This window comes from Brachyistius frenatus, unplaced genomic scaffold, assembly GCF_029030835.1.
Source record: "Brachyistius frenatus isolate BFR_SWC_R1_liver_20210118 unplaced genomic scaffold, ASM2903083v1 Contig_5, whole genome shotgun sequence".
NCBI lineage: Eukaryota > Metazoa > Chordata > Actinopteri > Embiotocidae > Brachyistius > Brachyistius frenatus.
Genome location: NW_027210604.1, coordinates 4,239,940 through 4,265,349, shown reverse-complemented (window position 1 = coordinate 4,265,349; position 25,410 = coordinate 4,239,940). Strand labels below are relative to the sequence as shown.

At 39.8% G+C, this 25,410-nt stretch overlaps 1 protein-coding gene across 1 annotated transcript in view; it reads left to right on the top strand.

Annotated features, from left to right (window-relative positions):
* Positions 1–999: 999 nt before the first annotated feature.
* The window catches only part of stk32a (serine/threonine kinase 32A), a 60,305-nt gene continuing 35,894 nt past the window's right edge, over positions 1,000–25,410 (top strand). The window contains exons 1-5 of the mRNA XM_069718046.1: positions 1,000–1,347; positions 2,448–2,959; positions 8,397–8,452; positions 10,193–10,344; positions 23,003–23,176. Of these exons, the coding sequence (XP_069574147.1) occupies positions 2,908–2,959; positions 8,397–8,452; positions 10,193–10,344; positions 23,003–23,176 (434 nt within the window). The 5' untranslated portion in view covers positions 1,000–1,347; positions 2,448–2,907. The remainder of the gene's footprint in view (positions 1,348–2,447; positions 2,960–8,396; positions 8,453–10,192; positions 10,345–23,002; positions 23,177–25,410) is intronic.

The following is a 25,410-nucleotide window of genomic DNA, read 5'->3' as shown; positions in this document are numbered from 1 at the left end:
TCAAGCTAAATGAGGATTAAGTGGTTCCTTCGAAAAGACACAAACAGTGACAGTGATTGTTGAGGTATGGGAGGAAAGTGTGAGTCATTGCTTTTTTTCTCCTTTTTTTGTCTGGTTTTCTTTTTGTTGCAGAAATATAAACCAAATTATGGATAAACGTTTATCAGGGTATGTGGGTAATCATACATTTCAGATTGACTGCAGTATTTAATTTAATATGAAGTAGAAAATATCTATGTTTATCATCACAGGCTGCTCTAATGAAAAAAAGTGACAATTTAAGAATAGGAACATTGATACTTAGGGAGAAGAAATACTATAAAACCCAATAAGGTCTGCATAGACTCACAATTGAGCTCTGGAGAGACATTAATGTCTATTGTTCTCTCTATATAATTACTATTTCCATATAATTTTAAACAACTTTAAAATGAGCCAGCAAGCTCGGCTGGTGTGTAAAGCGACTGTCTTTCACCTGGGACGCTGAGGTTGAAACAGCTTGCAATCAAAGTGCCCAGGTGGTAACCCAAAAGCAGCTGCAGGGGGCGCTGTTCCAAAGATCACCATGACCTCTGACTCCGTGGTGACAACTGAAAAAAAAAGGAGACATTAATAAAGTAGAGTAATGTGAGGCAGGGCGAATTTTAAAGCGATAGTCTTCATGAAAAAAAATCAGCATGAGGTAAATTTTAATGCTTCACTGAGATATGGCAATTATTTCATAAAGTACACGATAACCAGACAGTAAAACTCTACAGGGGTAATAGTCAATCTGCTGTGACTTGGCAGTGTACTTCTGATTTGGAAATTCTCAATCATCTGTTACATTTCTGAAAATATAATCTTTCAGGAAAGCGTTTAGAGTGAAATCTATTTGGCGTTTATGTAGAAATACATTAGTGAACTTGTATTTTTTTTTTTTTAAGACGCGTGAAAGCCATCAGCAGCAGCAGCAGGGAGACTTCAGTCCCACAGCTCCAGCGGATGAGCCGGGCAGCATGTGAAACGTGCCTCTCCAGACGCACGGCGGTGGCCAGCCCCATTACACAGGCGCCGATGTGGAGGTCAGTCGCTCATCAGTGCAACGTGCCGAGCAGCCTTTGTCCTCTTGTCCTCCACAAAACACTGGATTTCGCATTGCACTCCGTCGGCGCAACCCCCCCAAGTCACGTCTCGCTGTGTGGTTCCATTTTTGTTTTCGGGTGCCAGGTGTCCCGGTGCGTCGTCGTCCGAACACCGGATAAAGTGATGCTTTGAGCTGCACTGTTGCTCCGCTGTCGCTTCACGTCTCTGCAGCAAACCGGGATAGAAATGGTCCCGTGCACAAGTCACCGGCAGCGTTCAGAGGTAGGTGCCCACAGCTGCCCTGCATGGATGCAGGGGGTACTTTCTATTCAGTGCATGTTTCCCCCCCCATTTGATCAGATAAGGGCTCTCAGCAATGCCCTCTGCGGAGTACTCAGCACTGCGGCTTCCCGCACTAGTTTTTGAATATTTCATTTAACCTACGAGGCATATTCGGATGCCGTGGTGACCTTATCATGCAGTCTGGGAATGACATTCATTAACGGGTTTCCCCCAACGGATTCAATGTTGTCAGTTTACCTGTTTCACCAAAAATGCATCTCAAAACTCAGTTCGGTCAGTCTCCTTTAAGATAGAGCAGCTGTCATTCAATTTAAAGAGACACCTTAGAAAAATACAGATTTTATAGGATATTTGTATGCTATTAAATAACTTAAAGTTACTTTTGTGACACCTTGTCCTAATATGAATATCATGCTGCTATGTGTAATAACATAAATTGTCATAACATGCCTCCACTAAAATAAAAATCCAAATGTTTGCCAATAATCAGGCTTACTGAGTTTCTTTTTTTTTTTTTTTTTTTTTTTGTCTGGCAGTGGAACAAAATGTAGTAACTCATGAAATCTGGCTTCCTGAAGAGGGCAGCCTGAGGGACTTCCATTTACAGTACATAACACCATCAAACTATAAATCAAAAGCCTCCAATTTTGTGCTCTTAATAAGAAAACGGCTGAGACCATTCATCACGCATGCACTGTAGACAGTGCTCTTGTGGGATGTGCCTTTGATTAAAATATAAAAATTAAATTATTGATAAATGTCAGATGAAGGGAAGAAGAAAGGACTGGAGGAAAGGAGGAGAGACCTGCTTATGTACAAAGTAGTAATGCGAGCGATTTATGTCTCTGTTCACTAATCAAGCTTCTAATTAAGCCCTTGGCCTTAATGATACTGCTGTTCTGCTGCTATCTTAGTTTATTTAGTAGTGTTAATATCTAAACAAATTGTGTCGACTGTACCTGTCTCTGAAGCTCTCTCTACTTTTTCTCCCCTCCTCCCTCCCTCCCCTCCCACCCTCCCTCTCTCCCTCCTTCCTTCTTTCTGCTGGTGGTGTCATGTTTTCTTGCCTCCCCTCACAGGTTAGACTCTCAGTCAACAGAGGGTCACAAAACATCACCCACCCTCCTCCTGGCTGCCAAGAGTCGTCCGTCTCTCTGCATTCACCTAAACAGCAGTGAAGACAGATAGGAAACTGTAGTGGTCCTGCCCGAGTGTGTGTGTGTGTGTGTGTGTGTGTGTGTGTGTGTGTGCGTGTGTGCGTGTGTGTCAGCGCTTCAATGTCTTCAGTGTTTCTTCCGAGCCCATTACTCTGAGTGTGTGTGTAATGATGTGTGGTAGTGTCAAGGTGGAGAGTTAAAGACGGAACCGGTTCATGTCAGCAAAACGGACTCAAGCACGTGAGACTGTGTGTGTGTGTGTGTGTGTGTGTGTCTCTTTGAGGGTAATTGTTGACCAGGCTATGAATGCATCGCAGAAGGAAATCCGTTGGATGCTGAGTTGAGTTGGGCAGAACAGGAAAACCCCGTAAGAGGCGCAGCCATGGGGCTCGGACAGTCAAGCAAGGCTCCGGTCACGGATGACACCGACGATGGTAAGTTTCAAAACATCCAAAATTCTTATTTGACTTTTCTTTTCCTCGTTTTTCTACTTTTGTGGGTCAAGTCAAACTGAGATGGGCAGGAAAGGGGAAGGAAAATCGGAGCTAACACTGGGCTGTGAGCGTAATTCTCCACTAGTGATTATCTTATCCTGTCTTCTCTGTAACTTTACTAAGATATTCCTATTACCTGACAAGATTTAGAGCTCTTACAGTGAATGGTTAGACTGATATAATGCTGATCAGGTTTACCACCAGTCTTCCCCAGCAACTGAAAAGAAGAATACCCCCTTGCTGCACAATTTAACCCTGCCTTTGAAATGCGTTGTATATTTGAAACAAACTTACTGTATAAATTTATTTATCTAAATAAATAAATAAAATGTATAATAATTTAAGCGTATTGAGGAGGAAAGTTGTTTTCTAAACCTCAAAGATATTCCTTCAATCTCATCGCTAAACTTTTCTTTTAATTTTGGTTTTGAATTCTTCACACTTATAATTATTGATTGCCTGGTTATTGCCATGCTATTATATATATATATTTTTTTAATTCAGATTGATGACAATCAAGGTCAGCATCACAAGGAGACATTACTTTGATTGGCAGAGCTCTTGGTTTGCATTCATTTTGCTTATCTTTTGCGTCCTGAGTAGATAATACATTGTGAATTTATTGATCTGAGTCAGTCTCTGAAATGAATTCTGCTCTGGCTGCACCCCAAGGACTTCAAATAAGTCAGTGTTACATGAGTCAGTGATTTAGTCAGAAATGAAGTGGCTTCCCCAGGTTTTTGTTCTCACCTGAGAGGTTTTTCTGTGTCTGGTATTACAGATGATCTCATGTTTCTTTCCAAAAAGATGATAATGTAACTATTTGACAGGTTAAAATGGAACAATTAGCATTATAAATGTATTTGTTTGTCTGCTGTGGTATACATTTCCCTACAGTGTCACAAACCAACATTATTTAATTCACTGTGACTGTCAAATTACTACATCACTCTCTTTAATGAAATCCATATCTGTGGTTTTCTCCTTTTTTTTTTTGACTGGAGGCAACCTCTATCAAAGATGAAGTCATTATTCATGGTTAACCTTGCTGCTTAGTCATCTGGTGTGCCGTTCTGGAAATGTCACTCATAACAGAGCTTCCCTGAACACCCAGTTAATACAATGGTGCACCTTCTATGACTTCTCACTCACAAAACAGCGTGGGTGATTTCACTGAGGGTAGGGGAATAATAAACACAAAGATGCGTTGTTTTGTATTAGGAGAAAAAAAAAGAAGCCACGCTCACTGGGAACAAAGTAATCCCCTCTCTGATGAAGCTCACATCAGAGACAGAATGGGTTCTCCTCTTGAGGTCGGAAGAACTAGATGGGTGTTCCTCGACTTTGTTGTTATTGCTTGACATTGCAGCTGGGCTATTATATCCCCCCCACTGCTCTATATACAGTATATTCCCCAGACACCTGGGAAAAACAATGTATGGACGGGGACAAAAGGAGCATAAGAGAAAGGGAGAGAGGATGAGGAGAGATAATTAGAGAGACAAAAAAAAAAAAAAGGGGAAAATTCAAAGAGTGAAGCGGGGACAAAGACACAAGACAAGACATAAAGGAAAAATGGGGGGGGGGGCAGATAGTGATTACAACTGTCTTTAAAATATATCTGAGAGCTTGCAAAGAAAAAGAAAAAAAGTCTGAGATGAAACCAAAAATAGGAATCCATAGTTGTTATTGTGTCATTTTTAATATGGATTGTTGACACGGCAACGGTTACCTCCAACGTCACTGCATCCCCTGACTCGCTGAGAACCTCCAGTTCCAGTCTTTTGACAGTAGTCTGCACATTGTCTATGCATCATGAACTCACTCCTTTGAGTAGCAATAAAGATGCAAATTGAGTTTTCACTTTACACTTCAGGAGCGCCAAAGGTTACTTCAAGGTGATATTGGCCCCAGGGATTAAATTCGTGTTTGTTAATTATATAGTGAACATTTATAAATGATGACATTTTGCTTGTTTAGAAAGATGGTTGTCCTTGAGCCATTTCACTCTTATTTTTTTGTTTAGATTAAAGTTGTAGCACAGTATCACCATATTGCCACCTTTGCAATATTTATTTAAACTGCCTGTGCAGCTATACATAACTAATTTACTAAAACACAAATGAATGTGGGATTGTGATGTACCTAATCATTGCCACTGGCAAAAACTTCTAAAATTGAGTTTGTCATTTTTTATATAAATAATTGTTTATTTTTGTAAAGTCTATAGTAAAGCAAATTAACCTAGCTTGAAGATGCAAAACAACCACACATATTTTACCGTTAAATATTTTACATCAAAAGCAGCAACAAAAAAAGACAAAAATATAATAATAATTTTACAATTAAATTTCAAATGTATCTTCTGCCGAGTGGTAAATGAGTATCAGGGATTAAAATTTATGAGTGGAGGACATTTACAGACTGTTCTCTTTGTTGGTTCCAGCTGCAGAGACAAATGCATATTTTATGGTTTATACTCAACCCACATTAGTTGATTTACGCAGAGTTGTGTGCATGAAGGTGAACTCTGTCAAGACATGTTTATCTCCTCAGAGAGTGAGGCGCGTACTTCATGTGTCCCTCATGTGCCACATACGTTTACCACTTAGTACAACCAGGAGACTCTGGCTAATGGAAAGATGCTGTTTACTGCTCAGCGTACTTCATTCACATTGCGGCGGCACATGGACCCGTGGGTTCTGTTGCAGTTGTCAGAGCAACAGCGTGATTGCTGGTGTTCCCACACTGCTGTGTCCGTACATGATACCTGTATGGCTTTTTGTGTCAGAGGAATGACATCATGGCAACAATGAGCTGACTAATTAAAAAAAAAAATGGCATTTACATATTCTGAAGGACAAAAACTGTGCATTTTAACTAACAACCCATAAGCGGTGAAACAGACTCATCCTGTTTAGCTATGGTTATCTTCGCTGTTGGTTTCCTGATGCTTTATGTGATCACCAATTAATTTCAATTTCTGTTGTTACACAGATGAATGAGCATAAATTAACTATTTGATTGTGGGATAAATTAATTTCTGCATCAAGGTGGAGTGCAACATCAGTCAAATTACTGTCATGATAAAGTTGTATGACCAAATCGACATGTAGATTAATGATAACATCTACGTTGTGTTTTGTTGTCAACAAATTCCACGGAAAGACCAACAACCAACTGAGCCCACCAACAAAGTCATACATATCATTCTACTTTGCCATAGACCTCTATTAACAATGTTAAAAAAAAACATATTAGTGAGCTACATATTTGCAGAAGTGTCATGAAGTGTCATGTTCCCGGATTATGAATATAAAACGCTATTTTGAGTCAACCCCACATGATTCCATCTTGCTGCCATACATTTCCACGAGAGCACTAAGTGTTTGTTAATCCACTGCTGAAAACAGTATCCTTTAAATGCACTATTTAAGTGCATTTAAGTACTGTTTTCTAAGGTCAATAGTAAGGTGCCCAACAATTTTAGGAAACTTGATGGGTCTTTTTCAGGGAATATAACTGATTTATGTCTTTGATGGGATGCAATTTAGGCCTGTGACAAACAAACGCTGAAATGGGTGAAAAAAAAAAGTAATTTTTAAGATGTCAAAGACCCCATCTTAAACTCAAATTACAAAGCCTGTCTGATTAGCCGTGTGGGTCTGCAGGGTGTAAATTTTGCCATCTACTCTTGTCCATGAGGGAGATTCTGGACATCCACACACAGTCCAGCGCTTGGCTGTACCAGAAAAAAGATGCATTTTCAAATCTAGCCATTTGGCTTTGGACATACCCAGAGTAAGAAAAAGCACAGTACATTGCAGCCATACAGTGAGTGTGTGAGAGGCTGTGTGAAGCTCAAATTGAACAAGTGTGATTATTTCAATCCAAACTGATTAGCATGTGTCAGTCAAATTCAAATTGACGAGCAGATGAGTTCCTCAGCGAGATGATTTTCTCAGCTGGTTTAAGCCACGGACTGTCAATGTGTCAATTCCCCTCGTGCAGACTTCGATCATTACACGCTCTGTTACTCATGTGTCCATCATTTAATACAGCACATTAAACCATTCAAAGTTCTGCTGGTAAAATATGACTTTCCCCCTTGCCCCCTCTCTCTGTTTGACCGTCTGTCATCCTGCGATCACGAAGCTCTCATCTCTCATCCACGACCACAGCTGTCTCTCTGAAAAACCAATCAGGGCTGAATCTTCAAGTAGCTCGGCAGGAAAATGACCGTGTTTGTGTGAAGTGTATTGAGTTTATACACTGGCATCTGTAAATACGTGCATATGTGTGTGCATTATAAAGCAGGCCTCATATGGAACCTATCAGAATAGGTTGTGTAAACACTCCAGCAGAGATAGTGTGAGAGGAGGAAGTGCCAGTGATACGTGACTAACAGAGCATAACATTAACTGTCACATCCAATAGATCTAGTGGCTGCAGGCAGAATGTGTGTGTGAGTGTGAGAGAGTGCACGCTGTGCTGCTGCTGCAAAAAAAAGCAGGTGATCTTTTAAGTCAGTCCAATAAATGTGTGTTTCTTTGTGAGCATCTCTCGTCTGTGTGTGTGTGTGTGTGTGTGTGTGTGTGTGTGTGTGTGTGTGTGTGTGTGTGTGTGTGTGTGTGTGTGTGTGTGTGTGTGTGGTCAGATGTGTGCAAAGAGTGGGCGGCAGCTGTTCCATCCTCGGGGGAAACAGCAGAGAGGGAAAACCTTCTGTCCTGGTTGTCATGACAGCAAGAAACAAACAACCCCATCCGGTTCCAATTGCCGATTAATGTTGCTGATAGATGGAAGAGAGCAAGATTGGGAGTTAAGCTGTGGTTTAGGTTGTGAGTGTCTGTGTGTGAGTGAGACCCAGAGAGAATGAGAGAACAGTGCAAAAACTGGGAGGATACTAAGCTGTAAAAAAAAAAAGGCCAGCTAAAAGACATGTCTGTTAGGGTGTTTGAAATGGCTGTTTAGGAAAAACAAGTGTTCATGCAAGACGTCTTTGTACTGAAGGTTATTTCAGATCTCTGCCATATAGTGTCAGTGACTTCTGGTTGCCCTGGAGACCCCCATCTGCTTCAGACTGACTGATGTATTGTTCAAAAGAGCTGAGTGCAAACCTCACACTGAAGCTACTCTAACCGGTCAGACACTTTAGAGTCAACTATTTCCATTTATAATGATTCAATGACCTACTTTCATTTTAAATAGTGTGCATGTAAAATTGTACTTTTCATAGGTTGGTATATACCTGTAACACATTGCGATATAATGCATATTTTCTTCTTTGTGAAGCAAGTTCGGTTCATGACGCTGAAAGCTGAAACTTTTCAAATAATGTTGTACTGATTAATTTTTGCCTCTTTCTTTCCCCTCGCAGTTAATTTTGACCATTTCCAGATCTTGAGGGCGATAGGAAAAGGGAGCTTTGGAAAGGTGAGCCTATGTTTGACAGTGTTTTCTTTTCAGACTAGATTGAAGGGAAAAATAAAAGACGTACCCTGATGTTACTCAGAGATTAGTTAACTTAAGAACAACGGCAACATAACCTTTTTGGAGGAGAAACTGGTTTAATATTTCTACGTAAAACAAAAAGAAAATATAGTCTAATAGGTCAAAGCAAAGGAAATATGAGCAATACACAAAGACATTTCTAGAGGACATTAGTGTTGCTCAGGAACTTGGCAGTCAACTAAGTAAAATAAACCAAATATATTGTACTCTTGCTCAATTAATAAAAGCAATCACAAAAGATGCACCCAAAACAACCTTTTCGACCGATTTTCAAAATAGCCCCCAGTCATTTCCTTGTGGATCGACCACTTGTTCGAGGTTCCTCATGATCCTCTTTGATTGATGATTTCGATGAGTCTCGTTAACATAAGGCACACTATGTTGTTACTAATAATATCAGGTCCTCGCTCGGTTTGTACAATATTATCTCATACAGTCGAGTAAAGCTTTATGGTTTAATTAGCTTGAGAGCAACCAGCAGCAGCACGGAAACAAATCTGAGGCGATAGCAGTCATGTTCCCGCTTGTTGTCAAGCCATGCAGCGCAGAGTAATTTAAATCAGCACTTACAGTAGATGTAAGCACATATAGAGATGCACAGCCACGCTCACATGCACACAACACAGACCCACACGGCATCAACACTCTGTCCAACAACAGATAAGCAGTCTAATCACAGTAGATGGCACGCTCTTCAATGGGAGGAGTGATGCGATCAGGGTTTGGCTGATTAACTGTGCCAGCTGGTCCACAGATCGCTCTCTTAGATAGCAGTAATCACTGGCTTATTGACGTGTGTAGCACAGACAAGCACGTCTACAAATAAATATAAGGGTATTACACCTCTGCATATTGAACATAGGTCTGTGTCTGTTCTCAGACACACGGTCAAAGGATAATAATCATACATATATCAGTTTGATATATACACACAATAACAACTACCCAGATTGCATCAGGTGTTATTTTATATTTGTGCCCTTCGCTGCTTCACGTCAGACGTGCTATCTATTTTAAAAGAACTGACTGCTTGACTTTTGCTGACATGCACCAGGAATTCTAATGATTGCTAACAAGATCTTCCCCTTCTCTTTAAATGCAAAATATACTGGTGTGAAAAGTTAAACATCTTAAGAGAGGATTACATTTGTGATCAGAAAGATTAAAGAGAGATCTTTTCCTTCCAAAGTTTCCTTCCAGCCTTGTTAGATGGACAACATTTCTGGTTATTGCAGGGATGTTACGATTGCTCCATGTGTTGTTGTGTCATGTGCAATGAAGCTTTAGATAATCGTGGTTGAGTGATGGAAAACACATGACTATGTTGCAACATTTTGGAGAAAAAAAAACGTTTTTTTTTTTCTTTCTTCTATTTTATGATTCAGTAAAGTAATTCATCTCATCAATATGTTGAGACATTAGTAAACAAATTATTAACAGATAACTCGTATTTATCATTTACATTTTTAAAACTATAGAATTCTGCACGGGGGTTGAAGTTTCACATTTTATTTAGTTGTTTATCATATTGACAGTAAAGATTATATTATCATTTTGTATGCAAGCTGTTTAGAGTGTCAAAAGCAATTTGTAAATCATTTTTTCAAGCTTCAAGTACTGAAGCATCGAATGGCGATAACGAATGTAGTCTGATCTCCTCAGGTCTGCATTGTGCAGAAAAAAGACACCAAGAAGATGTACGCCATGAAGTACATGAACAAGCTGAAATGTGTGGAACGGAACGAAGTGAGGAATGTCCTGAAAGAGCTGCAGATCATGCAGAACCTTGAACATCCTTTCCTGGTCAACTTCTGGTAAGCCACCACGCTTTAGTGAAGATTTCAAAGTGTCTGTTGTGCATCAGTTTTCTGTGAATGAGCAAATAACACCGGGTCATTTCTCACAGAGAGTTCACGCACTGCACTGACTTGTGCTACATTCTGAATTCAAACTCACAATGCCTTAAATTTAGCACCGAATGACCTTGACAGAAAATACGCTTTAATTCATTAAATATGTAACAAAAGGCTACTGTGAAAATCGTAAGCTCACTATGAATGCTTTTTACTCCACAAAGGCTTGTGTTCCACACTCTTTATCATCAGCCATAATATAGATTTTGTAGTGCACTTTGTGACACCAGTTTATTTGTTATGGTGATAGCATCTTGTCCATAAAATCTGACTGCACAGTCACAAAGAAAGAGCATCTTCAATTAAAAAAAAAAAAGCTTTTCAGCAGTCTAGTTCTCAGTCCGTACACCCAGAAAGGTGTTGACTACTGAAGAACACTCGCAAACCTCCATCCACGTCACCCTTTGAAGTTGCTAAAAGGAAAATGTAGTTTTCTCACTGATCCAAGCTCAACTTTTACAGGCACGACTCTCCTCTGTTCGCAGCTTCCCGTTTGCCTCACTGCATTTGGAGTTGAGGAAATTTTGACCTCAACGCCACACAAGCTCATTCAAACTGCGAGTGCTAATCTAAGATGACTCATCAGGTCCTTTTAAGCAATTCATTCATCATAATTTGAAAGCCAGTGTTTACTGAGCACCAGGAATCGTACTTTTGAGATGTCTGATAAGTATGGCTTGTTAAGTTTCCGTCTGAAAGCCATCATTAATTCTTGATAAGCACTCCCACTCTGCAATGTTTAAGAGGAAGCCACCCTGGTTCTCTGTCGAGCAGAGAAGCAGAGACGAGGGGATGTCTGTCCACAGATGAAGAAAAACAGCCGGAGTCCAGTTATTTAAACATGAAAACACATTTAGTCAGTTAATTATAAAAATAATCATTATTATTGTTATTATAGATCCTTTTGATTTACACAGATTCCGTGGCTACTGTTTGGTTAGCCTTCTCCCTACAAAAAAACAGCAAAAATCTGAACAATTAGATGAGATCATTTGACTTATACTCTACATGTTTTTATTTTTTTTCCTGGCAACATTTGGCCATTGAATCACTTTTCTATCCTCTCTTCTTCTGCTACTCGTTACTATAATGTCAATTTATCTTTTTGAAAGCTACTTTGGCAGAATCAATAGTCATCGTTTTAATTGCTAATGCAAAGTAAACAAAGCAAAGTCCTCCCTTGGTGGACATGACTGAGAAGAGACTGACGAGGATAGAGGGATAGAAAAGGACAGCAAGGCACAGGGAAAGGGAGACTAGCCACAAAACAGAGTGGAGGTAGAGAAGGACAGAGGGGGGAGGAGGGAAATTGAGAGAAGTGCAGTGTACAGACTCATCAGACAAACAATGCCAGTGCTTGCTTTCTTGCTTGATTGCATGCTGTGTTGGACAAAAAAAAAAAGGTTGGAAGTTAATGCTGTTGGCAGCGTTAAACCCCCCCATGGGTGGGGGTGATTTCCTCCAGAGATGTGCTTGGGTCAGCGCTGTGCCCACTCACCCACTCTCTTTCCATCTCTGTGTTGCTGTCTCTCTCACTGTGTTGAGTTGGCATAAGTTATGATTGTCCTGAGGTAAGCGCTCAAGGTCAGAGGCAGAGAGTGATTACCTGCAAGCATATGAACTGCACTGAGCCAGTGACATGCAGAAAACTATCCCCCGGCCTGTCCTCTCTTTCTCCTTCTCCTCTGCCCTCTTTTCATTCACCAAGTCTCACTCATCTGCTCTCACCTTCCTTTTTGTTTTGCCTCCTCTTCCTCCTCTCCTATTTCCCTCCTTCACCACCTGCTTCACTTCCCCTTTTCTCTCCTCTTGCCGTCACTGCACTTGCTAGTGGGCATAATCTCACAAGTCTGTGTGCAGCCAAACAACAATTCACTCGGAGGGCAGCAGCAAAAGAAAATAGAAGCATTTTCACTCCAAAACGAGCTATTTTCCATTCAAACGAAGCATGAAGTGTATTAGAGAATACTGATATGGTATTGAAGAATCTTAACCTTGGGTATGAGCCGTTTATTGATGTGCCAGCACCAGTAGAGCAGTCCGTTGGGCCTGCAAGTCCCACTGTGTAAGGGGACTCCTTACTGGCACTGCACTGCTTTGACGCAAAGGCCAGGGAAACACTCACACAGTATAGAGACAGACTCTGAGAAAAAGAGATGCATAAGATTTAGCTTTTAGTCTTGCTGCCTCTTTAAGTATGGATTTTGCAGTTGATTTGTTGGTTGATGATGGAACGTCACAAAGGAGTCACTTCTTAAAGCTACTTGTTTTCTCTTTGGTGTGATGGAAGTGTTGAGCACAGGTATTACGGTTTCTTTGAGCCACACTAGTTCAGCTTTAAGCACAATAAAAGTCACATTTCCCCACACTGTAAAAATGTCATCCGTTAAGTTGTTGACCTTTTTTGCTTTGCAGAGGATCTCTGAATTTATCTATTAAGGTGCTGTTGATAATAAGCCGAACAGCCAAACAATGCTGTGCTTCTAGGGAGTGAATGCTCAAAATATTAAATTTAAAAAAAAAAGCCTTTTTTTAATTGGATAGAATCAAGAAAATTACATAAGCGTATACATCTGTATGTTTTCCAAACAGCTTGAGCACTTAGTTATAATGTTCACCATTAAAAGCCCACCTACTTTCAACAAAGAATATAGGGCACTTAATTTCATGTCATCTCCCGTGTCTAAACTCTGGGACAAATACTGCGATGATGTAACAAGCTATTTAAAAAAAAAAATGTCAAAGAAAAAGAAGAAGTACATTAACAAAAGTCTGAAACATTTTGCGATAAAAGCTTCACTCGCTTCAGGAAGTTTCCTCCTTTGCTCCGTCCTTACATAATCTTATCTTTCTATGCAGCGCAAGACATTCATGTTTACTTTTGTGCTTAGAAAACCAAACAGTTATGCCATCATGTCACACAAGTGCAACGCTTTTCTCATAAGACCGAGAACTGTCCTTCCACCAATCCTGATATAAAAGGTCTAGTAAAGAGACATGCTACATTGTGCAAACACTACAGTGTGCTTAGCCATAGGCTACGTTTTGAATGAATAGAGTAAGCTGAAAAAAAAGCTTCATTCAAGACTCCAATATCACAAATACTGTAAGCAATAGTAATGTCTGCTGCGAAAGTACAAACAGTACCCTTCCGTATCTGCAAAATGTGCACATCACATCATCATTTTACTTTTAATACTGCAGCCATTGTTGAAAGCTCAAAAGCAGTGTGACAGCATGTCAAGTATTTGGACTGGTGTCAAGATGACCTGGTGAAATGGAGAATCATAGTATCCTGGGTGGCAAAAATAAGAAAATAGCATAATGAAGTAGTGGCTTGCCAAATCTTACTTCCATGGAAATACAAAATAAGAGGGGAGACTTGCGGAATTAAAAGCAAAAGGTAGTTGATGGAAGTAATGATCAGTTGCTAAATTTTGAAACGAATACTTAGATATCGCTTTACTTGTTAACTTTAAGTGAGTTTAAGTGTAATTGTTTTACATTAATTTCTGGAGGTGTGACTCTTCACTGCCCTCATGACGCGATTTGATTGCAAAATGCATCTCAGTGCCGTTTAGAGGGGGAAAGTGTAACGCAGGTTACTTTCTGTGGCTTTACAGATGTGCCATAAACACCTCCTATGCAGACTCTCGGTAGATGCTAGCTAGCGAGCTGCAAACAGGAAGCCTCTAGTCCTCAAGTAGTTACTGTACAGCACGCAACTCGGAAAGCCAAAAATGTGTTAGTTAGAAAACATTGAAATAAAACGCTCTAATATATGATTTACTTAACCAAGTGATTGTATCTCCCCGGGTGAATCTTGATCGAGCTGGGGAGGTGGCCAAAGTAGAGCCTATGCATAGGAAATGCTGGGCTATAATTGCAATAATAAGTGCAATAATGTTCAGTCTCTGCACCGATGTGGAATCTTCCACGTCTGCTTTGCAATCCATCAGAGTTGAGAAATTTCCACACCTCTTTGAATTGTCCCATGTGCTTTTTTTTGGTAAGGGATGTGTGAATGTATTTTTTGCATGACAGTGCATTAATGTGTGTGTGCTCAGGGAGCATTAGACACAGACTGATGGGAGCTGTCAGTCAAAGTGAGGTGTTGGGGGGTGGGGCTGTTGGCATCGATCCAACATGTCACAGCCAGAGCACTTAGTTGGCTGTGTCCATTTCAGCAAGATGCTGTGGTCAGATGGTGTGTGTGTGTGTGTGTGTGTGTGTGTGTGTGTGTGTGTGTGTGTGTGTGTGTGTGTGTGTGTGTGTGTGTGTGTGTGTGTGTGTGTGTGTGTATAAGGTAAGTATCTATGTGTAATTACTATTAACTGCAATACTTTGTGCTGAACATCAAAGTCTTGATTAGGCATTGTATTACTGACATTCACTGATGTGTTTTTTATGCTGTGGCCATTCAATAGATAAATGTTAATTAACGAAAATCCCTCAACAGTGTAGAGGTTTAATACATGTAGTAGTAGTAGTGCAATGAGTACAAGTTGTGTTTTCAGAGAGGGGATATTTTGATTATATATAACTTAACACAAACATTATATTTTGGCAATATTACTTTTATTTTTTTAAGCATGTGGAAATATATATATATATATATATATATATATATATATATGAAACGTGTCAAGCTGGATTTAATATCTATAATCTACTTAAAACAGGAATAAGTTTTGTGTTACACGTCATGACTTTTACATTACTTTTGACAAGAGAAAGGGAGTCCTTTTTTTAAGGACACGTTAGCATTAGCTTGTAAGCCCCAGTGGTTTCTGGAGACTTCCATTACTGAATTGGCCTGCGGGGCCTGTGTCTCTAAAAGCTCCATGCTGGATGCTCTCCCATCAGACTGGCTGCCTGGAGGCCACCAAGAGGTCACATTGAAATGCATGTGTGGCAGAGCAGAGATAGACACAGAAAGATAGACGGGAAGACATGCAGAGGGGAGAGGGGGAGGGGGGGAGGGGGGGGGGTCGGCATCTGTAGGACAAGAGAGAATGAGGGAAAAGACAAAAAAAAAAAAAGGAGAGACCAAGCTTGATGCCAGGAAGGGCAATGAAAAGTCTGCGCCATTTCAACATAATGTACAGGTATTAATCTGCAGCCTGACTGCTGTTCTCTACTCTCTTCCCGAACTGCTCTTCGAGACATCGAGCAATAGCTGTTAATGGGTGATTGAGAGCTTGTCCTTTCTATTCTGTCCTATTTTTGGTCCGTTGCAGCTGCAAAATACTCATGTGTCGGCTGATTTATTTTCCATTTCATACTTGTACATCTGTTCATCTTCATTCTGAATTGTTGTTTATAGTGTCTGTTATGCCCCTTTTTCCACTGCCGGTATTAGCTCTCCTCTACTGACTTTTGGCAACAGCTACTTTTCTAAATTTATTTTTCCACTGTAGACAGTAACCCCTCAATGTTGTTACTATAGCGACACTTGAAACTGCCTTCACATCACCTTAAATGCAACACACACTCGAACAATGGAGGATGTGTGCAAAGGAGGCTGTTCTAGATTCTCCTCATGTGGCTGTTTGTCACAAACAGGACACAAGTTTTGTTTCAGGCAACCGAACAGAGGGCTGTCACGTGACCACAACATGGTATTGCAGGTTGCCATTAATCAAGAAGTCCATTGAATTACAAAAATTGTGGCCACTATAGTAGGTTGGCTAGTTGATGTCCCATGTTGTACACACTATGATACAGTGATTGAGACAATTCTCTCCGAGTTTAGACGTCACAGACTAACTGTAAACTGAAACACGTAGTTATAGCTGTTTACCTGTGATGGCAGGAGGCGACTTCTCTAACAGTTGGAAAAGTTTTTTTTAATGTTTTCTGTTAAATGTTCAATGATGAATGCCAATACACTGCTTCAATATGAAAGAGGCTCTTTTAAATCCCATTAGTCACATGATCATATGAATGTTTAACTTGTGTGACCCAAAGCCTACCTTGTGGCAAACGGCTTAATCAGTGCCATCTCTAATTTACTCTGACAGCAGTGGCGGTGGGTCACTCGAGACTTCATTCATATTCAACCACCTTCCAATTACGATGTCGCCGTGGTCGGAGAGCGAGTGAGAGAGAGAGACAGGGAGGGGAGAGCGAGAGCAGACTTGTTTTTAGGATAAATGGGGCTTTTATTGTCATTGGAGACCAATTTGCACCTTAAGTAGAGAGCAGATATTGCTGAAATAGCATAAAATGTAGAGCTCAATTAGCACCGGGGCAGTCAGTTCCAGAAGGATGTTGTCGATTAGCAGCTATTGCATTGACAATTATGAATAGCACAGAAAGTACAAAACTATGCACTAACAGACTACACGTGTGTGCATTTTTATTTGTGTAAATGCATATGAGATTGTTCCTATATTTGTGAGTATGTATATAATATTTTGAACTTTTGCTGAAACGTCTAAAACGAAGTTTTAGTGACTGACATCATGTTAGGAGAGGAGACAGTTGGCTCATACAACAGGCTGCTGTGTGTCAGTAAGTATATCTGGATACACATTGTCATACTCAGAGCGTCCTGTATGTGCCTCACTGTGTGTATAACCATGCCAGGCGGTCTTTATGGCGGCTTTGTTACCCGAGCTACCATGTGAGAGATGAGCGGAGAGTCAGTCATTCTTGTTTGCTTGGAGGACAGAACAACTTCCCCCAACAATGACGGCTTAAGCCCTTTCAGTTTTTTACCACCTTGTTTTTTTGATGGAAGGACTAGTGGGACAGAAAACATGGAAACTTCAGCCAAGCATGAGAGTTGGTTTTCTACTCGATTAAACTGGTTTCACAGAGGACTCAAGTGTGATATTGATTTACTTGATGGCCTTGCTGCCCCTCCTCAACAGCAACTCAACCTCCTCGCCAAAGTTCATCCAGTAGTTGCTGAATGTATGTTAAAGTAATAATATGCTGCCCTTTCATATTAGCGTATATTTTGGTATTTTCTGTCCATAAACACTCTACTGAAAGCTGTTACGTTAGCTGTTCTTTTGCTTCGTGACAAGTAGGATTTCCAAATGAGAAAATCCTGGATTGCACATAAAGTGATAAATTAAGTACCAACAGCAGTTTTACTTGGCTGAGAAGCAATTTTTGGTCTGTGCAGCTAAAGACATTTTTTTAATTAATGGTAAAGATTAGTGATGTCCAAAATTTTGTTCTGCGTTACATCAGCCGGTGCCAATCCATTAAAGATCTGCACTGATAGCAATTCTTAGGAGCAGCTCAGGACATCTCTAATAAGGATTACATAATTAAATACTTAATACTGATGAAAAATGTCTTATATTTAACTTTAAAAACTAAGTTAAACATGATAAAGCTGAATCTTGAAGTCCGGAAAAAGTCTTCACAACAAGCAAAGAAACTGTCTAATTGTATACATTATATACGATTGGAATTAAATAAATAAACCGCTGTTTTCCTGCAAGAAGCCACTGTTTCTCCGCCAAGAAAAAGAGCAATTAATGACCAGTTTGAGCTTCCTAAATGCTTGTGACAGCAGCCTCTTGGATCCCGCACCACCTTAACTAACTCTGCTGGGTTAGAGGTATTTACTCTCTATATGTGTGTGTGAGAGAGACACTGAGATAGACTGAAGGAGAAAGAAACAGGCCAGAAACGAGAGAAAGAGAGACAATGAGAAAAAAAAGGACAGTTAATCAAGAGATTAATAGACACAGTAAAACGGAGCGCATCCAGGAAACACAAACTGCAGTCGGACTCGCACAAAGGCTTGTTTTTATTGTCCTGGTTTAGTTTTCTGGTTTAGTTTTCAGCTATCTTTGGTTGTCACATTTATCAATATTTTACACGTTCCGATTTCTTTTTTTTTTTTTTTTTTTTTTTTTATAAAGAACGCACCTTTATTGCATTTTTGGTCTCGTACTATTGCTCTTAATGCATGTCTTGACCCTATTCTGATAAAATTTTCTCTAATGATCATGTAGCACAAGCATTTCACTGTCAAAGTTTAAATTAAAATTTCAAAATAATAACATCTCCCTGTTTGAAATTTCTAAATTTGTGGTTGAATTTGTCCTTTAAATACCCTCACAAAACCATAGCAAAAGCCCTGTGGGTAATTGGTCGTTCTTTGACCATCCATGAACACTGTGTTGGCCCCAATAACTACAAATCCTGTATCAAAGTGAAGCATTGCTTTGATACTTCAGAGAATCTGATGTTAAGATGATACCAGTTTGATGTGGGCTTTTTCATTCTATGCCAGACTCAAGTGACATATCATTTTCCAACTCTCTCTTTCTCTCATCTTTACGCACACTCACACACTGAACCACTCTGTCACATCACTTATATCTGTTTATATCTAATGGAAGCAGCTGGAGCTCTTTTTTTCTGTTTAAAATCTGTGAACACTCCCCTTGCAGGTTGTCCTCTTTTCAGAATATGTCATTTTTAAATAATTTGGTCTCATTAGCTGTGAGGCTCTGGCTGTCATTTTTGCAACAAAAAACAAAAACAAAAACAAAAATTACAGAATTAATAAGAGGGCTCTGTGCGCTATAACTACAAAAACACATGGAAATAGACAAAACACAAGAACATTAAGAAAACATCACCAATCTGACAAGACAGGCACAGCATTTAGAAGAAAAAAAAACCCACTGCATATCCCAAAAACACAAATGAATACAGAAACGAGCTGCAAACATGAGAAACACTGAAAAAAAACCTTCCAACCAATACGATCAAGGTTGTTTGTTCGTACCCTCAAACCCCACAGGGGTGTTTCCTAAATTAGCGCCCCTGGTTAGTTTTAGGCACAATATGTTTGTGGTCAAGGCAACAATAAACACCTTTAAAAAAAAAAAAAAAAGACAAGTTGATGCATACATAGGTCCCCTGCACCCCACCCAGTTAATTGAACAATTAACCCAACCTGCCTCCTCCAGAAAACTCTTTATAGACATCATCCGAACTGTGTCAATTCTCCGGGACACCATATTTGCAACTGAGTCCATTGGTGTTGTTTTCCTCAGAGGTCGCTGTACTGAGCAATAAACGTCTATCTCTAACCACTATCCCAAATTTGGACGAATCCTTTCCTTAAACGGAGTCTTCACACTGTAATTAAAGAATTTGCTTTACTTTTTGTCTCCAGAAGGAAGTTAAGTCTCCCTAATGGGAGTTCGTAAACAATTTTATGCATCCACAATGTGAGTAATACAAGTACAAGTGTACACACACACACACACACACACACACACACACACACACACACACACACACACACACACACACACACACACACACACACACACACACACACAGGCACATTAACTTTGCCAAAAACTTTGGTGAACCCTATCATCTGCAGGCGTGGTTAGGTACGTGCTGCTTGTCTGAGTGATTGATAGCACTGCATCTGGTCCCATCCATTCACATGCGCTGTATTACACACTTAAAGGGGGCTGGCCTCGCCTCATTTATTTTCTGCTTAAAACTGATATTCGTAGAGAACTGCTTGTTCATGCGCGGTGTGAGTGACTTTGCATCCATGTGCTTAGGATAGAGTGACTCATATGAATTCAAGATGTTCAGTTTAGATTTTAAATAACACATAATATTTAATGATGCATGCGAGTTTGATCTGAAACAAACAAGCTGAGAAGGAAGACATTACTGCATGTATGTTTGTGACTTGGGCAGCTCACAGATAGTCTTTCCACACTCTTGCCATTGGCAATCTTGGTGGTCTCAGCATTATCTGAGCCTTAGCAGACAGTATGGAGTCAGTTCAATCAATCCCAATCCATCCAGTGTAGAAAAGCACCACCTCCAGTTTATTGGTGGAGGGCCCAGAGGAAGGGAGTCTACCACCGTGGCAAAATACTACCCTTGGTCACTGAGCATTGAGTCTGAGCCAAGATGAAAAAAATTATCTAGTCAACACTAAAAACTGTGAGAAGTGTTCATGGAAATTACAGCCTGTTTATTTCAGATTAGGAACATATTGGTGGAAATGCATGGACAGGAAATAAGAATTTAAATGGTCACAATTGCATATGACATGATCTACAAATGGAAAATAGGATTTGCAATATGTGTTAAATTGTGATGTGTGAATTTCAAAATTAGTTATACATGTGCTTACTCAAGTTGCTTCATACTTGTGTGTGTATTGGAACCCACTCATTTGTGAGGACACAAAATTATGTTGTCAACATTTGTTTTCATTTGTAGATCATGTAATACACGTGTGGCCAATTTGAGCCCGATTTCTCTCCCCAGATCTGAAGGGTGGCAATATAGTTTTCAAATTTTATGCAAGATATGAACTTGCAGATGTAGTACATTGTGTTGCAGACTGTGCGCAGAGCAACCCTTTAGGCGAGCAAGGAAATGTAAGCTGCTGCAATGTTGTTTAAATATTATTTTTGCATAAATTAGTTTGTTGTGGGAGAGAAACTAATTAGCGCATCGTTTAAAGGGAGGAGAAAAAAAAAGTGCGGCCCCGGTGGGAAGCTCAGCATGTAAAATCGATGACAGTTTTTCAAATGGCTACGCAGTGGGCTGCGTGCTGATACAGGCTTGCTGTTTATGCCGGTGCGTAATTGATGGATGAAAAGATTGACGACCACGAGTTGCATTCCCACCCAGAACACCTCCCACACACTAATAGAGAACTGAGGCATCCACAGGCAAATATTACAGACAGTGTGCAGGAGAAATAAAAAAAAAAAAAAAAAAAATAAAACAGAGCACAGAAAAGACTAAGTAAATGAAGATGTCCTCCGATTCAGAGAAAATTATGTCTTGCATTACTTTGATGCTTTGCTTGTTGGAGATGACTAAGGGGACAGTTTAATTTCTCCAGCCAATTTCTTATCATATTTAATGAATCAAAAGTAAACCATTTGAAAAGACACCTACGAGTCAATGGAAAACCTGCTCACGCTGAAAAAAGATAGGAACAGGGCGAGGAGCCGTCTCACCAGACAATGTTGCTAATTAGATGCAGAGTTCTGCTCAGTAGTCGACCTCTAATTAAAGATTTTCATACCACCGATGTTGATGGGATCTAGAACGCACCAAAGCTTGACAACACAGTTCACATCACTTCATGTTAAAAAAAAAAAAAAAAAAAGACAGGATAATCTGTTTGTTGATCACTAATGTAATCACAACAGAGATTATGTTTTCTTTGTTGACTGTCCTCAAAGCAACAAAAATAATAGGAAGTGCATTGGAGAATGATTGGGCCCAAAATGCATTTTTAAATATGCAGATGATGTTGTGACTTATTTTACGACATGGAATGTGTTGGTGCTAAATTAACGAGTTTAATTAGTATATTACTGGTAATAAATGTTGACATACTTGGCAGTAACTTATTAAGGAATTTGCAGATATGCTAGCCTTAAAATTTAAAATTGAAGTAGTTAGAGTAAGGATTAAAAAAAAAAAAAGAGAAAGGGAGAAAGAAGAAGGTGGGAAAAAAAAGTCAGGAAAGAAAGAATAAAAACGTTTTTACAAAAGTTCACAAAGTCTACATTCTGTCAAATGTCATTTCAACTTATCAGCAATGTGTCTAACCATCAAAGCCGCTTCTGTACGAGATTAAAAAAAAAAAAAAAAAGAACCATCTTAGTTTGTTAGCCTTGAAAACATGATAACAAGCACTGCCTCGGGCATGACTCAGCCAGTATATACAATAGATGATCCCTATGCAACGTGAAAGAGTGATGAGTGTTTTTCGTCTGCTCGGTGTTGAATCATAAAAAGCAGTATTTTTCCTCAGAGACTCTGGGAGTTTTTCTGACGTTGTGTTTTCAGAGATCATAGTGTTGACGCACTGATGGAGGATGTTTTTTAAACTGTTTGTTCTTGTCCAACCTTTAATCTTACACATAGGCTTTACACATAGGCTTTAACAAGGTGGATTTCCCTGAGGGGCACAAGGCTGACACGAGTTCAGTTTACACGTATCATTCTCCTTTATTGCTGTCGGGTAAAGGTGCCGTATCTTCAATTTCGCAAAATGTTAAACGCCCTTCAGCTAGCGAACCAACATTTTTTTCAGTATGATTTCCCCCCTTTAAAAAAAAAAAAAAAAAATTTTTTTTTTTTTTCAGTATTTGTCTCATCTTTAAACTACGTTATACTGTGTTGTATGTTAAATATAATATGCGATTCATATTTATGGCTGTTCTACTCATTTCCAGCCATCACCATAATCTTCTTTTCTCCCCTTATTTCCCTTATCTCCTCTTGTGACTTCCACACACCCACATTTACCTTCTCTTCAAGCCCCCTCCGGGGTTTGAATTTGTTATTCATCATTTGTCAACCTGTCTATCATCACCCTTGTTTCCACTTGATATTCAATTTCCACTCCCCCTCTCTCTTGATTGAATGTCTACATCTTCCCTCCACCTGTCTCGTATGCAACAACCGAATCCTGTCCATCCTCTTTTCCGATTTTCCTTTGTCCATGTCCTCGCCTCTACCTGCCATCGCTGTGACCCTGACACTTTTCACACCTGCTTGTCCTTCCCTGCAGGTATTCCTTCCAAGATGAGGAGGACATGTTTATGGTGGTGGACTTGCTCCTGGGAGGAGACCTGCGCTACCACCTCCAACAGAATGTCCACTTTTCAGAAAGCACTGTCAAGCTGTACGTTTGTGAACTGGCCCTGGCTCTGGGATACCTCCGCACCAAGCGCATCATTCACAGGTCAGAGGGTTTCTCATAACTTCCTTCCTCTGAGCCTTTTTCTGTCATTTAGTTTGCGAATTACTTTTAATAATTCATAGAAGGTTTTTTTGTGTCTATAGAAATAAAACAAGCGGTTTAGACTGGTTGCCTCATTATTTCAGTACGTGCTCCCCTTCTGTCTCTGCCTTGTTTTTAAACACAGTGAGAGCATGAAGTACCCTGTTGTTCTTTTCTCCTTAGCTGTCCACTTCCATATCATTTTTTTAATATGACTGCTCCACCACTGTGCAGAAAGGTCAAGAGGTCTTGACATGAAGGTCACACCTGACACAACAGTTTATCCTGAGCTGCAGACTATGGCCATCGTGAAATGCACCATCTCTGTCTTTGCTGCTGCGTTGATGCCTTATCCAATTTGGAAAATGCAGGTTAAGTGCTGTTTAGGCAGAAATATCTGCTGCTATGGCAGAGGCACAGAATCACTGAGCCAAGAAAGGCATGTCTACTACTTTTAAGTTGTTGAAGTGACTCAAAAAGCTGAGGATGTCCTGTTACAGCCAGACATAACTGCCAAAATATATTGAATACACTGAGGGAGCAAATTGTTACAAAATGTAACTAGCTTGCTTGCAATATGACATTTCTACCTAAGAACAAAGCAAATAGTCTTATACAAATACTTCTCCTAATTTGCTTTGTAAAATGCATTTTAAAGAAAGCACATTTTCAAATCTTTTCCTATCTTACAAGTGTGTCATTGCTGAATGTCATCAGCGTGGGTTGATGCACAGAGCACCAGATTTTGATCCTGGATCCAAAATGCACCTAGTTTTCCCGTGTGTAGTTACTGTACTTCCTGAAATATTGAAATCCTTTACCTCAGTGGCAAGGAAAACTACATCTTCACTTGAAGCTAACTTGTATCAGTGTTTAGTTGTAATTTTCCTGCTATTCCTATTAATGTAAAATTAAAACTTGCTCCATGTTTTCCTTTTGTCTTGACTGAAATGGGCATTTCACAACAGTAATAGCAGCTGTTCAACATCAGTTATTGTCATCCTCACAACTATGGATCTGAGTTCCTCTTCTCTAACACAAACACTGGTTTCATTCACTGGTTAATTGCAATTTTCTCATTTTCCACTCAAGCTGGTCTTGATCTGTTAATGTCAGTGTAAATCTTGTGTAAAATTTTGGCAGATTTGTCACAGTAAAAGTTTCCCTTTTATTGGTTGGCTTTTGGTGGCTCTAACATGACAGTGACGTAACAGATCGAATTGGGGCACAGTGTTGTTAAGGCTGGGATCTGAGATGGCCATTATTTGAAAGCTTTTATGTGAAATTTCTAAATGAAATGAAGAGCCTAAATCTCTTGGTAAGATTAGGGAATGATTATGGTTTTGGTTAAGTATTGAAAAAGTCAACACTTCAGCCAATAATGTGACCTCTTATTAACTATCAAGAGCCTTTTCGGTGTTTCAATTGGCCGTAAAATCTCTAGACTATACAATAGAAAAACTAATAAAAACAACTGAAGCAGAGCAACCCAATATCTGAGAGTGGTAAGGGCACATACTAATGGGTGCAAGGTTTAATCCCTGGCTGGCTGGACTCTTGCTGCATGTTATTCCTCTGTCCTTTTTCCCCCACATTTGATGTCCGTCTCACCTGTGACTATTCAATAAAGGCAAAAATGACCCAAATAATAAAAAAAAATACACTGGTGAGCGTGATTTTTAGATATGCTGAGATTCTACGTTTATAAAAATAGAATACGAGCAGATAATAATCAGCTGTATGAGCAATCCAACCTGCGAAAGCAGAGAATAATTTACTTTTTACAGTTTAATGATGTTTAAGTACATTTAATACATTTGGACGGGTGCTTGACGAGAAAATGACAACGGCGTCAGTCTGAAACTAGCAAACACTCGCGTTGTGTTTGGTGTGGCTTTGCGTTGGGTGAGATAGAGCACTAAAAGCATCATTGAAGTTCTACTGAAGCATTTAATCTGTTCAATCCACACATACAGTGACCTGCATTTGGTGTTCCTGTCCTCAGAACCAGGTCTCTGTCTGTCACAGGGGACCTGAACAGAGCACAAGCTGGACAACCTGCCTTTTTCACACTGACAGCAAAATTTATCAGATGAAAACAATTTTCATGACATCTCAGCAGTCTTAAATCAGCATGCACAGATTTGATCGATTTCCAACTCCCACTACGGAGGAGGTTTGGAGTCAGTTTGGAT